The 16819-nt window shown below is 43.4% G+C and overlaps 1 protein-coding gene across 1 annotated transcript in view; it reads right to left on the bottom strand.

The window, feature by feature from the left end:
* The window catches only part of DCX (doublecortin), a 141259-nt gene that overhangs the window by 21432 nt on the left and 103008 nt on the right, over positions 1 to 16819 (bottom strand). Inside the window, exon 5 of the mRNA XM_075538440.1 lies at positions 15002 to 15124. Coding sequence (XP_075394555.1) covers positions 15002 to 15124 — 123 coding nt within the window. The remainder of the gene's footprint in view (positions 1 to 15001; positions 15125 to 16819) is intronic.

Raw genomic sequence — 16819 nt, 5'->3', positions numbered from 1 at the left:
GCCCCTGAAATGGCGGTTGGATTAGTTTGGTTGACTCAGTGGTTCTCAACTTTCCTCATACCACGACCTTTTCATACAGTTCCTCATGTTGTGGTGACCCCCAACCATAAAATTATTTCCGTTGCTATTTCATCACTGTCATTTTGCTACTGTTATGAGTCGGGAGACCCCAGGGAAAGGGTCATTTGACCCCCAAAGGGGGTCGCGACCCACAGGTTGAGAACCACTCTGTTAACTGCTTCTGCTTAGCAGGAAAGCTGCTGTCCTCCCCAGCTTGATCCATCAGGGAAGCTGGAACCGAGAGCCTGGAAACCATCCTTCACAGATTTGATCATCGCGTTGGTGCTTAGACCAAATTAAATCAAAGGTTGCAAGACATTGCAGCTTGAGAAGATAGAATTTGAATTTTAAATCCACTCCCTCAAGCGTCATGGATGGCCTGCAGCCATAAATCCTTGAAATAAGGAGTGTGAAGGGCCTTCCCTCTTGCAACACAAACACGTGCGCACAAGTCTGTAATGTTTTGACACACACGACTTTCCCTCAAGAAGGTATCTGTAAAAGGGCTGATGGGAGTGCCAGGATTCCTTTCCCAGGCCTGACCATGCTGTCAACATTCCTTTCCTGTTGAAGTTGGTTTTTCTCTGAGCACACACGCTTCTGGTACAGCAAGTTTGTTGTCAGTGATTACTACTGATTTGATTGGGCAGTGACTGGGACACATTGTCCCATCTTCGGTGGTGAAAAGAACACAGGCATCAGAACCAAACAGATAGCTTTCAAAACCCGGGCTCAGGCATTTCCAAAATGTTTGACCCTGGGTAAGTAGCTTAACTTCTGAGCCTCAGGTTCCCATTTGTGGTGATGGGATCCCAAGCATGCCTATATCAACTGTTTTCCTGAGGACGACAAGATGGGCTGCGTAGAAATACTTAGCCACGTGCTGGCACATAAGGATGGTTCAGTGAAGGTTACGTTCTCTTGGCGTTACTGATAGCAGCGCTCTAGGGCAGAGGAGAACTGCGCCTGCGGCTTTCTGGGACGTTGTCTCTTCACAGGAGTAGAAAGCCCAGTCTTTCTCCCTCTGAGCACTTGGAGGTATCAAACTGACCGTACTGTTAGCACGTTGTTCAAGGTGGAACCCACTATGACTATGTGTCTGGTGCGACTCGATGGCAGTGAGTTTTGAGTTTTTGATTAGTATTACCATCAGCATTGCTAGAAATGGAAGCAATTGACAAACTGTGAGCAAACTAAAATCCGGCAGTCCCTGGTTTATGGCCTATTCTAGTTACAACAAATTATACTTATGATTGTCGAGGGTTTTTTTTTTATTTTGGTGGGGGCAGATTTTGTCATTAGTAATATACCCTACATACAGTGCTGCAGCGTGTGACTTGTTCTCACTCTCAGGTGTTCAAAGACCAGATTCACAAAGATGCTGATCAAAGACAATGATGATGAAAAAACAAAAATGCATTCTTCAACTTATTGCAAACCAACTTACAATGGAGTCATTAGAATAGAAATCTGTTGTATGTTGGGGACTACCTGTAATACATAGGCCCTGGCCTAAGCCATCCTCTTCCACGAAGGATGCTATGCCACTCTGTGCACACTGGGAAGGAATCCTTGGGCCTACAGTTCAAGGACTTATGTTTTCCTTAGTGACGCCCATGATTTCTGGTCCGGGCACTTGACTGCTGTGTTCTCCCGAACAAGGTCCAGGGCCCTTTGCTCAGGCTCTTTTCACGAACACAATGGGGACTCATGGAAGAATGTAGAATAAGGGAAGGATCCAAGGGAAAACTGGGATCAAGGGAAAGAGGGTAGGGACAGGGATGAGACCCGAGAGTCTGCGGGATAATCCAGGCAGGACATAATAAGGGAACTGCTGTGGAAGTCATGTGGGCGATCCGGGAAAGATACAACAACAGCATATGATGGCAAGAAGGAGTAAAGAGTGGAGTCAACCGTATTGATCCCGAGAGGATGATCATTGTATTGTCAGGCAGAGCCTCGGAAGGAGGACATTTGTTGGATTCGTTGACACATTATATTTGCCTCATATAAACGAAATGGCCTGGTTGAAAGGTTGGGGCTGGAGCTGTAGAATGATGAGTCTCCTCCCTTTATTCTGACATTCCATAGTCATCGCCACCTCTGTTCTTTTCTTTTTGTATTTCCTCCTGCCAGAATTGGCCATCATCCAAATACAGGAAGTCTGCCCTTAGCCCCCTAATCCCTGAAGAGAGCTCTTCTGGGCACTCCAATAGCAATCACGTTCTCTCTCTGATTCATTTGGCATGTACACAGATCTTGGCCAGGAACGCTTTATTTAGCAGTTCAGTGCAGGGGTTAACATTGGGACTCTGGAGTCAAGCTGGGTTCAAATCTCAGTTCTATCATTATGAGCATGCACTCTTGGGTAGGTCCTTTAACTTTTCTGTGTCTCAGTTTCTTCATCTCCATAAATGGGAATAAAAATACCTTACCTTAGTAATAAATACCGAGATAGAAGAATATTTGCCTGGCACCCAGAACCCCAAACTAAACAAATCAAGGTCTGACTCATGGCAACTGTGAAGGACTGTCTCTGTGGGTTTCCAAGGTTGCAAAGCTTTATGAGAGCAGAATGTCTCATATTTCTCCTGTAGAGCAGCTAGGGGGTTCTAACTGCTGACATGTAACCCACTACGCCGCCACCATAGTTTCTTAGCACATAGAAATAACTATATACCTATTGGCACAAAAAAAAATTTCACTGCCATCAAGTGGATTACAACTCATAGTGACCCTGGGTTTCTGGGAAGCTAACTCTTTATGGGAGCAGAAAGCTTTATCTTTCTCCCAAAGAGGACTGGGGCTTTAAAACTGCTGAGGTTTGCAAATGAATAAAACTGCAAATTGCATGCAGACTGATCTTCCAATTAAGTATAAGCTTCCTAGTTCTGGAAGGAGCCCTGTTGGCCTGTTATCCATAAGGTCCAAAGTTCAAAGCCACCAGAGGCTCCATGGGAGAATGATGGGGCTTTCTGCTCCTGAAAAGAGTTAAACTTTTGGAAACTCACAGGGAGCAGTTCTACCTTATTGTTCCTTTTCCTCATAGCCTTTAGGACTAGTGATCACTTCACCATTTTAGAGATTCCATTGGCTTTAGGCCCAAGTTCAAGGATGGGGTTGGCTCACAGTATTCCTACTGGGGTACTTCACGGCCCACATCATGCTGTTTGCACCACTTCCTAAGCAGCTCTCCCATGGCAAAGGGAAGGCTGCCTTCTATATGGGACATTTCTTCCACATACATTGTACATCAGCTATGGCTTTAGAAAGAATCTGATTTGGTAAGGGGGTTCAGGGAAGCTTCTCTCTTCCCACAGCTTTGTCGAGGGCACCCCTTCCCCCTTGGAGTGACAGTAGGGGAGCCGAGAGAACATCTAGGGCAGAACACTTGAAACAAAGGCACCTAATTACTCTTGTCGCTGTGCTCAATGTCACACCAAGAAAGGGACACAGACATTGAACTTCTTTGGATCATACTTCTCTCAACTTTAGAACAAGAGTAAGACAGAAAGAACCTAATTTGTGGTGCTATTCTGAAAGACAACTGAGATGCTTTTGGAAATGCTTGGCAAAGATGAGAGTATTTAATACACAGAAGGGATTGTCTTCTTGAACCTCTCTTAGTTGGGGAGGAAAAAGATTCTTGTGCTGCCTAATACAGAAGCCACTAGTCACATGTGGTTTTTGAGCACTTCAAGTGTGATTAATTAGAGCTGAAATGTCTGTAAGTATAAAATACAACCCATTCATAGAATGTAAATGATCTCATGAGTACTTTATCATATTAGCTTCCATCTAAGATGCAATGATTGGTCTCTCCTAGTCCACAGGAAAAAAAAAATAGGGAATAAAATCCAGATTCAAAGAAACAGTCCACAGAACTAATGGATCACTTGAACCACAGCCTCTATGACTTGGAGACCAGAAGAACTAGATGGTGCCCAACTGCTACTGTCCATCACTCTGATAACAACTACAGAAGTGAGAAAATTATACCCAAAAAATCAAAACCATAAAAAGACCAGACTTAGTGGTCTGAGAGATGCAACAGATCTGTAGCCCACAGACATTGTTCAAACCTGGAACCAAAGCAAACAATAACCCTGGTGAGGAGGATACCCCTCAGAGCAATTAATCAGTAGAGGCCAAACAGGTATCCCTTGCCCCAAAACAAAGCTCAGGAGGCAGGGGGTGGCAGGACAATGTGAGAAGAGTGCTGTTAAAGAGGGGAGCAGAGCTAAAATTCTGGGCACCAGGTTTGTGAAATGCTGCAGTTTACAGTGAGCGTACTAAATCCATTTTTGAGTCTCCACATAGATTTAGCTTCCACTGAGTTCTTTCTGACCACAGACTGGCAATGTGAAAACATGTTTTGCCCTCAGGCAGAGTAAATTTGTTATTACTCCTCTGACCAGCCCAGGAACAGGCAATCTCACCCTCAGGAACTTGTCTGGGAATGCTCTTTATGAGATTAGGTGTACTAGGACCAGACAGTCATGAGTCACACCCTGACCTTGTGAACTTTTCTAATCTGCAGTAGTATACCAATCTCCCAATCATGGTTCCCCTCGCACTCCTATGATCCCCTCCTGTGTCTGTGATGAATGAATCGGCTGCCAATCCCAACATTGTGCAAACTTCCTTTGTTCTCCATGTCCTATTTCAGTAGCTGCATGAGTGTGAATTCTTGAACACTGTCCTGGCCTCATACAGATGTTCCCTCTCACCTGAACGACTTGTCTCTGCTTTATCTTGTTTGAGACTAACTACATGGGTCTCTAGAATTCTATTTGCCTTCAGGGTCTCCTTTTCCCTTAGCAAGGAGACCTGGCTGCATAGTGGTTCCGTGCTTTCACCACAAGGTCAGCAGTTGGGGAAAAGACCAGGCCATCTACTTCTGCAAAGAATGATGGCCTTGCAAACCCACAGGGGCATTTCGACCCTGTCCTGTAGGGTTGCGATGAGTTGGAATAGACTCAATGGCAGGAACTTTGGGGTTGGTTTTCCCTTAGAAAGGAGCGCTGGTGGTGCAGTAAGTTACTCATTGTGCCAAGACAGCAGTTTGAACCTATCAGCTACTCCAAGGAAGAGAGCGAAGACTCGGCTCCCACCAAGATATTACCGGTTCACAAACACAAAGGGGCAGTTCTAGGGTTCTGGCCGGTCCTACAGAGTTGTTATGAGATGGAGTCTTCATGGCTTTCAGCTCCCCACCCCCATCCCTACAGGACAAGAGATAGTAACTAATGTCGTGAAACAAAATGCATATAAATTGCTGAGTGGGAAACAAATTTACTCCGCAAATTTCATCCCAAACCACAATAAATAACTGGACACATTTTTTTTCTCATAATGATTACATGTTGACATGACCATACTTTGGATGTATTACATTAAATAAAGCAGATTATCAAATCCATTTCATATCTTTAATTTTAGCTTCTTAATGTGGCTACTCAAAATTTTAAAATGACATAGGTGGCTTGCACTTGTGGTCCACCTAATATTTCTACTGAACAGTTTTGTTCGGGGAAGTCAGAATGGCTACCTTGGGCAGTCCATTGTGACCAGTTCAGGGGATGTGACTCTGAGATACAATTCCCCAGTAGAAACCCTGCTGTTGTGTGTTTCTCCCTGACACATGCTACACACACACACACACACACACACACACACACACACACACACACTTTTCAAAGACTGTAAAATTTTGTGGCGAAGCCATTCTTGGATGTTTGGGAACAGAGGAGGTTTGACTTTCAGATATAGGTGTACATGGGTTGGGGAAGGTGGATGGAAAACACTGGGTTGCTACAACAAAGGCTTCCTGTTGAGGGAGTAACTAGCTATTTGTCCTTTCAATTCAATTCAATTCAATTCCACTGAGGGTAGTGACATAAAAGGGGGAGGGGGATTAACGTATTAATTGCTGCAATGGAAACAGAAAAGGGCACTGAACATTTCTTCTGCTGTAGCCGTGCTTGTCTTTGCCCATCAAAATTGCAAGTCCTGGTTTAATCAAAATATGGCCCTGCATACACTTTCTTTAATCTCATAGGAGCCTTCTGGGCTCATATTCTTGCTGCCTCCCTGAGTGTCAATATAAAGAGGGCTCAGTTCAATGGCAATGGGGTTTGTTTTCCATGAGACCCTTGTCCCGCTGAAAGGAAACATGGCTAATTCAACATACACTCTAAGTCTAAGAGACCATTAGCTAATTCAATATACACTCTAAGGGACCATTACCTCTGCCAAGTGAGAAAGACTGCCCTACCACAATACTATATAGATGACTAAATCCTTCCTTGAGTCAAGTTTAGGGTTTAGCAACAGATATTCCATTTAAGACAAACCTGATATTGGTGGAAGAGGGAAATTAGTTCGAAGGGAGTAAAGTAGAAACATTTTGATTTATTGATGGAGCAGAAGCGGAAAGAGACAATTTAAGAACTAAGGAATAAAATTATGACGCAAATAACAGACCAAGTAACATCAATTTACTAAACCTCAAGTAAAACTAAACCCAGATATTAACTAAACCATGATCTGGATCAAATATATATGCTTTAAAACCTAGCAAGCTTGGTAAGACTGGATTAAGGTCTTTGGGCCTATATATTTTCTAATGAGTTGGAATATTAAAACATTCCTTTAACTGAACCTGAACAGAGCTAATGTTTCATTTGGTTTAAGCTCCTACTAAAGAGAAATATTTAGGCTTTCTTTTGCCTTTTAAGGAAGGTAGCTAAAATTCTCTGGAATTTTTACGGTCCATCTTCCACAATCTTTGATTCATCTTAAGTTGAGGAAAATATATGAGCCAATCAACAACACATCTTTGATCTCAGACAAGCTAATACTGTATGAAAACATGATGGGGTTACACCGAGGCGGAAAACTAAGGGCGTGCAACAGAACAGCCTGGGGAGCAGAGCAAGGAAGTCTCCAGGGAATATCAAAAGTAGACTTTGGTGTCAGGACATGGCACACCATCAGACTCAGCCGGAAAATACTCCTAAAGGCCAACAAACAGTCCTTGAACTATTTACAGGCTTTTCTTTTTTAGGTCATTGTGTTTTGTTGTTGTTTTGTTTTCTTTTGTTGCTATGTTTTGTTCTGTCTTGTTTTTTTGTGCATATTATTATTTCTGCAGGTCTATCTAGATAAGATGGGTAGGGTAAACAAGCTGGAGGAGAAAACAATGGACTGACGGTTCCAGGGGGGCATGGGAGAGGGGGAGGCGGGGCAAAGGAAGTGGGTGTTAACAAACCCAGGGACAAAGGAACAACAAGTGATCCAAAACTGATGGCGAGGAGGGTGTAGGAGGCCTGGTAGGGCTTGATCAAGGCCTATGTAACCAAGAGGAATTACTGAAACCCAAATGAAGGCTGAACATGATAATGGGACAAGAGGAATGTAAAAGGAAATAGAGGAAAAAACAAGGAGGCAAAGGGCATTTATAGAAGGCTAAATACAGGCATGTGTATATGTAAATATATTTATATATGATGATGGAGAAATAGATCAATGTGCATTTATTTATAGGTTTAGTGTTAAGGTAGCAGATGGACATTGGGCCTCTACTCAAGTCCTTGCTCAATGCAAGAACACTTTGCTTTATTAAACTCGCATTCCATGATGTTCACCTTCCCAATACGATTGCTGAAGACAAAGTGGGTGCATAAGCAAATGTGGTGAAGACAGCTGATGGTGCCTGTCTATCAAAAGATATAGCATCTGGGGTCTTAAAGGCTTTCAAGTAAACAAGTGGCCATCTGGCTCAGAAGCAACAAAGCCCACATGGAAGAAGCACACCAGATTGTGTGATCATGAGGTATCAAGAGGATCAGGTGTCGGACATCAAACAACAACAAAATCATATCATTGTGAATGAGGGGGAGAGCAGGGTGGAGGCCCAAAGTCCATCTGTAGGCAACTGGACATCCCCTTACAGAAGGGTTGCTGGGAAGAGACAAGCCAGTCACAGTGCAGTATACCACCAATGAAACAAATGAACTTTCCTCTAGTTCTTCGATGCTCTCCCCCCCCCATCTTGATCCCAATTCTACCTTACAAATCCAGCTAGGCAAGAGGATTTACACTAGTACAGATAAGAGCTGGAAACACAGGGGAATCAGGAGAGATAAATCCCTCAGGACCAATAATGAAAGTAGAGACACCAGGAGGGTAAGGGGAAGGTGGGGGAGAAAAGGGGATCCGTCACAATGATCTATATATAACCCCCTCCCAGGGGAATGGACAACAGAAAAGTGGGTGAAGGGAGACATCAGACAGTGTATGGCATGAAAAAAAATAATGTTTGATAAATTATCAAGGGTTCTTGAAGGAGGGAAGGTAAAAAATGAGGAGCTGGTACCAAGGGCTCAAGTAGAAAGAAAATGTTTTGAAAATGGTGATGGCAACATATGTACAAGAATGCTCAACACAATGTATGTATGGATGGATGGATGGATGGATTGTGATAAGAGCTGTGCAAGCCCCCAATACAATGAATTTTAAAAAAGAAAAAGAAAGAAAACATGGTCATACCACAATATCTTAAGAAAAGGCAAATCAGGTATCAGGCATCAAAGACCCAGGACAAAAAAAAAATCATTTGTATGTGAATGAGGGGAAGGGCAGAATGGAGATCCAAAAAGCCATCTGTAGATAACTGGACATCCCCTTACAGAAGGGTCACAAAAGGAGAGATGAGTCAGTCAGGGTTCAGTATAGCACCGATGAAGCATAAAACTTTCCTCTAGTTCTTTAATGCTTCTCCCCCCACCCTCAGTATCATGACCCCAATTCTACCTTACAAATCCAGATAGACCAGAGGAGCATGTACACTGGTACAGAAACGAGCTGGAAACACAGGGAATCCAGGACAGATAAGCCCCTCAGGACCAATAATGAGAGTAGCGATATTAGGAGGGAAAAGGGAAGGTGGGGGGAGAAAGAGGGTACTGATCACAATAGACATATAAAACCCTCCCAGGGGAATGAACAACAGAAAAGTGGGTAAAGGGAGACAGTGGTCCTTGTAAGACATGATAAAAAGATTTTATAAACGATCATGGGTTCATGAGGGAGGGAGGGTGGGGTAGGGTATAAAAAAGAGGAGCTGATACCAAGGGCTCAAGTAGAAGGAAAATGTTTTGAAAATGGTGATGGCAACATATGTATGTACAAGGGTGCTTGACACAATGGATGTATGCATAGATTGTGATAAGAACTGTAAGATTCCTCGATAAAATGCTTTAGAAAGAAAGAAAGAAAGAAAGAAAGAAAGAAAGAAAGAAAGAAAGAAAGAAAGAAAGAAAGGAGACAATCTCCCTCTCTCAATAGAGTTTTAAAAACGTTTGCATGGGCTTATCAAAGACAGTATAAACAGAAGGTCCATATGCTCCAGGGAGATGATCCTCTACTATCAATTAACAAGGAACTCTCTAAGGTGAACCAGAGGCAGATAAAAAAATAAATTCTGGAATGGATTTTGGGCTTGTACTTAGTCCTAGTGCCAAACTGAGAACAATTAGTTTTTATGACATGGCCCTGCCTCCATAATTGCCCTCCTGAAGAAAACATAGAAGATATGGCTGCTAATAGCAAAGTGGGGTGAAGTAATTAGATGGTCCTCAGCTATCAGATAGGCATCTGAGGTCTTAAGGATTGTTTCCGAACAAGAGCCATCTGACATTTCAACTAAGTCCACATGGAAGAAGCACACCAACATCCGTGATCCAAGGATTGTCTGAAGGAGGGAATAGTACAAGAGCTTAAATTGTTAGATTCTGGTGTGCAGAAGGCTATGGGTGGCAGTGGAAGCCCCAAATGAATTTGCAGGATCTACACAGGGACTAAGCCTCTGGTGATTTCCCTCTGACCATAATTGAGGGATGGGAATAACCTGCTGATCAGACAGAGGATTGGAGAGACTATAGTACATTAAAATGATGAATCGAACTTGAACGGTTAAAACCTTGTCCCTTGATCACCCCGCTGATACACTTTGGGCTTGTTCTGGTTTTTAATAATTTCTGTGTTTTTGTTCATCTTGGGGTTTATCTCGCTTGTATTTTGGCATTGTGGGCAGCCTTCTTGAATCTTGTTATGTATTTTTCTGTATTTTTCTGTGTATGAAACCCAGGATAGGTGAATCCAGAGACAGCAACTAGAAAAAGGGTTCCTGGGGTGTACGGAGGGGGAGGTAGGGATTTATGGGGGAGCTAATATTGGAATCCAAGAAGGAAAAAATATGTTTTGGAGCTGTTTGCTGTAGCAATGGTAAAACACTGCTTGATACGATTGAGCTATGGATTCTATGATGCATAGATTAGGTCCTAATAAAATCATTTGGTAAAAAAAAAAGACAAAGAAGGGGCCAAGAATGCTATTCCATGCAATATCCTTGTTCTTTGTTTAAGTGTATACTAACCTGCATATTTCCTTTGTTAGCAGCTCAGGAAATAGTGTTTAACAAGCAATCCTTTCTTCTGAAATCTCGAGTGTTTAGATGCAAAACAATGTGTGCCAATGGAAAAATAATCTGCATTGTCTATACTCATCCTTCTGTTTATGTGACTGACTCTGTGGAAGCTATAACCTGACTGTAAAATCTAAATACTTCACAACAATGGAAAATTCTGACCCCAGACACATGCCAATTATATCTTGTCCCAAAGAGGAAAGCAAGGCTTAAAGAACATAAGATACTTTCTCTAAGTCACAAAGCTAGGAAGACGTGTAACTGGCCTGCTCAGAGAGATGTCCTCTCCTTGTCTTTTATATTTGCCTCACCTCCCAGCTGGTGGGTAGGAGTTGAAGAGGGTATGTCAAACTCAAACTTTTCCTAAGGTACTATGTTGCCAGAGACCAACTTTGCATTTTGGGAATGGTGTCTGAAAGGATGCCTTGTATCGAGCTGTAAACAAATTGCCACGGAATGGACAAGTTCATGTTACACGAATTCCCTCCTGCAGCCCTTTGTAATTGAAATCGTGTGGCAGCTCTAGGCACATCATCTGAGATGAACCCAAGCACTCTAGAGATGTTAATGAAGGTTATCTAGGCTACCCTTCGTTTTTGCTCATGAACTGTTTGAAATGAAGATTCCAGTTCTATCTACTGTGAACACATTTTTCAAAGTGTACTGCCAGGGAGGAGGAGCTGTTTGTAACTGTGATACTTACTAAAGGCAGTCCTCCCCCTTTCCCTCTCAGATTGGTTGCTGTGTTTATATTGCAAAAGAGGTGAAGTTGTGGAGGAGGGAGAGCAGATTGCCTCCCTAAGCCTGGGTTGGGATCTACTATAATTCCTTACACTTTGAAAAATATCCATTAAGTTCTTCTGGACTGCTGCTATCGCTAATATTTCCCAGGCAATGTATACATAGCATATTGGAGATAAATGACCTGGGTGAAGCATTCAACTACTGGCTAAAAGGTTGACGGATCAATCCCACACAGAGGTGCCTTGGAAGATTGGCCTGGAGATCTACTTCTGGAGGACTGCAGCCTTGAAAACCTTAGGGAGCAGTTCGACTCTACATCCATCGGTTTCCAGGAGGCAGAAACAATCCCAGGGGAACGAGCAAAAACAATACAACGATGTTTCATTATAGGGGGTTGTGTTCATGTGTGCAAGGTAAGTTGCAGTTGAAGACAGTCTGAGAAGACAATCTATTGCCTTCAAGTTTGCTGCCACCTGAGCATTTCTAACTAGTAGAGGATGTGGCAGTGTAAAAATAGGAGCACCACAAGGAAGACACGAGCCAGTCAGGGTGCAGTATAGCACTGATGCAACATACAACCTTCCTCTAGTTCTTTAATGCTCCCTACCCCCCAACTATCATGACCCCAATTCTACCTTGCAAATATGGCTAGACCAGAGGATGAACACTGGTACAGATAGGAGCTCATAACACTGAGAATCCATGACAGATCAACCCCTCAGGACCAATAATGAGAATAGCCATATCAGGAGGGGAAGGGAAAGGTGGGGGGAAACAGGGGGAACGGATCACAATGATCTACAAATACCCCCCTCTCAGGGGGTCGGACAGCAGAAACGTGGATGAACGGAAACATCAGTCAGTATAAATCATGAAAATATAGTAATGCTTTATAAATTATTAAGGGTTCATGATGGAGGGAGGGTGAGGGAGGGAGGGAAAAGATGAGGAGCTGGTACCAAGGGCTCAAGTAAAAAGGAAATATTTTGCAAATGATGACGGCAACATATGGACAAATATGTTTGACACAATGGATGGATTGTGATAAGGGCTGTAGGAGCCCCCAATAAAATGATTAAACAATAAAAATAGGACCAGAGAGCCTTTGATATCTTCTCTGCCTGAGGTGGCATTTGACTGTTCTCTCCTTAAGTATGCGCTAGACTTAGTGTCTGCTTCAAATGAATAGAACACAGCTGAGCTGATTGTGTGCAGCTTCACATACTAGGTCATAAAAGGCCCTGCACTTGCCTTCTTGTTTATTCTCTTGAATCCCTGGCTCTGGGTAAGCCAGCCATTTTGGAAGTGGATCCTCCTGTCCCAGTGGAATCTTCAGATCACTGAAGGCCCTGTCAATATCCTGACTGCAACCATATGAGCGAGCCTGAGCCAAAGCACCGAGTTCAGCGACTCTGTAATTCCTGCCCCCACCCTCCAAAACTGTGAGATGATAAAGGATTGATGTTTTAAGCCACTGAGTTTGAGGAGAGATTGTTTCACAGTACAAGCTAATCAACACAGGTTAGAAGTCTCAGAAATAGCCAGTGATGTTTCTGAGAAATGCTTTGCTACGAGACTGCCCGCTGCTGCCCTTCATGTATCTGTTTTGCAGGGTCCTGCTGAGGAACTGGCCAATTTCATTTTCCACCCAAGTGTGAAAACAGGGGTCTTTTGTCATTTCAGCAATGTGGACCTGCTTAGATCCCTTTGCTATTCTGCACACTCAGTCAAAATATCACCAAAGGACATGCATTTTTCCCCTCCTTCAACAAAGATTGCTTCATGCTTGTTGGCTCTCCAGCATGATGCAAAGCGAAGAATGAGGATGTAAAGACAAACGTGACACTTTGCCCTCAAAGAGTTCAGTATTTAGTGGGGGAAGCTGACTGGTAAACACATGCTTTACAACACTAGTGTGATGAATGTTTCTCCAGAGATAAGAACGTGCAATTTCATAGTATTGCAGAGAATGGAATAAACATCTCTGTGAGCTCTTGAGAGGTGAACAGGAGGTTTCAAGCAAAGAAGAATGGTAGCGTAAGGGGAATGCATTCCAGATTGGGGCAGGGGAAAGGGCTGCAAAGACAATGAAAACTACTAAATACAAATCAAGCTGATTCTGCTTTAGGCTTTTACTGAGGATTGAAAATTTTACAGAAGCAGATAGTGTCCTCTTTCCTCTTGCTGAATGGCTGGCTGGTGGACTTGAAACACCAACCTTATAGTTAGAAGCTCAATACTTAACCCACTGTGCCACAAGGATATAGGACAAGTCATGGACTGTTCTTTAACACTTTAATTCCCTCTGCCTGAGGCTAAAGAGATGGTTTGTGATAGGCATTCTCCTGGCAATGTGAAGCAGGCCAAATAGGCTCCTGTTCTAGGGAATGGGAATTTCAAAGGCACAGAAACCTCAGTCTGCTCAAGCTTCTCTGGGTGGAAGAAGAGATCAAAGGCTCTTCTGCTCTTTCTCTAAGACTCTAGGGTTAGATGAATTCTCATGGTGAACTCTGAGCTGTAGGAAGAGAGAATGCACAAGTCTTCTGGACTGGATAATTTCATTTGAGTGAAGAACTGAAATTGTCTAAGAGTCTTATTATGGGACCATGGTGGCATTGTGGGCAACAGATTGTGCCATGAACTGCAAGGCCAGAAGTTCTAAACCATCTTTCACTTCAAGGTAGAAAGATGAGGTTTTTATCCTTCTGTAAAGAGTTAGAGTCTCAGACACCCACATGGTAGAGGGCAGTTCTACCTTGTCCTATCAGGTTGCTATGATTTGGATTGACCTGAAGGCAGTGAGTGTTCTTGGTTTTGAGTTCACTAAGCATTTGGACTTGTATATCTTTAGTGTTTTATTGGTACAAACATTTGCTATACACACATGGGAAACATTGCCTTTTAGAGCAGTGCTCCTCATACTGCAGATCCAAGACAGGAGTAGGGGCTGGCGTTAGAATGTCAATCAACACACTGCTTCCTACTTCAATAGCATTGTGCTATGGAAAGAAATACTCAGCTGAGCCAAATGGTTTGCTCCGAGGCAGTTGGCACAAGCTCCCAACCTCACCACAAACTGATAAACAGATAGTTTATGGTTTGGCAGTAGTCCATGGGCCACATTTGAGTAACACAATTTTAGATCACCCACTATCTACTGAATAAAATCCGATATGACAAATCTCTTGGATTACTTTCAGAACTTGGTCTATGTTTTCTTTTCTCCTTGTGCAAGTGATGTGATTTATGTGGTTTCCCTTTTTGTTTGGGCTTCTAGGAAATTCAGAGTCAAACGTGAAGTTCAAGGGCAATAACTAAACTAGGTAGAAACTGTTGAATGGCACTATGTGCCTTCTTGTTTTTGATTCTGCTCTTGTGGTTGTTTAATTTCTAATTTCATTCTCTCTTGATTATGTCATTGAGGATGACGATGAAGACAACCATGAAGCAAGCATTACAGCAAGCATGGCAAATAGACCAGGCATCTGATCTGCATCCATTTCCGCATAATCAAAACTGTGGCTGTGTCTCCGTGACCCCATATGGGTGTACCTGCTTTGTTCTCGGAATTGATAGAATCGGTGTCAGGGAGACACAGTACTGTTCATGAGAAACTCATTCCTCTGCATGCAAAGGATATCTGTCTCCATTACTGAAGGCAGCGTGCACAGTTAGGAGAAGGCCACTCACCGTCTTGGTCGTTACCTGAGTCAGCTGGAGACTTGCTCCGGCGCATAGGACCAGGGCTCTTCGCTGAACTCTTCTGGGGTGTTGGGGATGCCTTTGGGCCAGCTGTGGCCGATGGGTTTCCCTTCATGACTCGGCATTCTGGAAGAAAAGCACATAAACAGCTCAGTAGAGCCAGGGAAGAACTGAGGCCTCTGGGACTTGGAATAGCTTCCATTGGCCCAACACCTGCATGGACTAAGTCAGGGCTCCTCAAACTTTTAAACAGGAGGCCAGTTCACTGTCCCTCAGACCCATTGGAGGGCCAGACTATCATTTAAAAAAATGTGAACAAATTCCTATGCACACTTGCACGTATCTTATTTTGAAGTAAAAAAACAAACGGGGCTAAAACACCCGTCGGGCCAGATAAATGTCCTAGGCGGACCGCATGTGGCCCGTGGGCCGTAGTTTGAGGACCCTTGGCCTAAGTGGTTCTCAGTGTCGAAAGGAATTATGGCTCTTGGGAGGGATGCAGAAGACATGCTTTCAAAAATCATCTGGTCTAAGCCAAGTGTTTAAATTTCTAGATTATGGAAACCAAAGGAGGAATTCCAAAGCAAGTTAAACTAGCAATTCAACAGCGAACCTGATCAGTTGTGTACCACCCAGCCATGCCGCAGCCCAGCACTTGTTGCCATAATTTTAATTACTTTGGTTTCAATTAATTTACTTGGAGAAGAAATGGACAGCTCAGAGTTAGGGGCTCAGAGTACTTTAAAAGATGGGTAGAGAGTTACGATTTATGATTGTCTTGTTATCATGCACTGTTATTGGCACTTTGTGAATGTCATGTCATTTAATGTTATAGGAACATCACTACCCTCTCGCAGTTCATTTCCATTTCCAGCACACATGATCATAATTGCTGGGGCTGAGTATTGGGCCACCAATGGAAAGATTGGCAGGTCAAACCCACCCATGGCTTTTCTGCAGAAAGATGAGGCATTCTGCTTCCCAAAGAATGTACAGCCTCCAAAACCCTTCAAGGCAGTCTCCTCTGTCCTACAGGCTCACTTGGAGTAGGAACCAACTCAGTGACAATGGGTTCATGCTGATGTCATGCAATGCTGAGGCCAGCATTGACTCTGTCACTCAGAATTTATAGAAAGCTTGTGTTGTGTGCAAGCAGCTGTCAAATGTCTCTGCCACTTGTCCTAACCCTAGTCTGGTGTATCTGAAACACTGTCTCGATGCAGGCCAGTCACCATCCCCTGCTATGCAGGATGAATCTGGACACGAATGCTTGTTGCCGTTGGGTTGATTCTGACTTGTGGCAACCCCCTTGTTAGCGAATCAAACAGGTGCTTCATAAGGGCTTCCATGGATGATTTTATTTGGAACTAGATTGCCATATCTGTCTTCTAAGACCCTTGAGGTAGACTTGAATCTCCAGTGAGCAGCCTAGACATTAACTGTTGAGATCACCCAGGGCCCTGAGCACTGATAGTGATCATTGACTAGGAGAAGTAAATTAGGAGGTGGTGTCAGGAGACGTATTGCACTCATTTTTTTTACATTTTATTAGGGGCTCATACAACTGTTATCACAATCCATACATATACATGCATCAATTGTATAAAGCACATCCGTACATTCTTTGCCCTAATCACTCTCAAAGCATTTGCTCTCCACTTAAGCCCTTTGCATCAGGTCCTCTTTTTCTCCCTCCCCCCTCCCCCCTCCCTCATGAGCCCTTGATAATTTATAGATTGTTATTTTGTCATTTCTTGCCCTATCCAGAGTCTCCCTTCCCCGCCTTCTCTGCCGTCCATCTCCCAGGGAGGAGGTCAGATG

This window comes from Tenrec ecaudatus, chromosome X (assembly GCF_050624435.1).
Source record: "Tenrec ecaudatus isolate mTenEca1 chromosome X, mTenEca1.hap1, whole genome shotgun sequence".
In the NCBI taxonomy this organism is placed as follows: Eukaryota; Metazoa; Chordata; class Mammalia; order Afrosoricida; family Tenrecidae; genus Tenrec; species Tenrec ecaudatus.
Note: the sequence above shows the minus strand (reverse complement) of the source record. Positions and strands in the feature narration are given on the sequence as shown.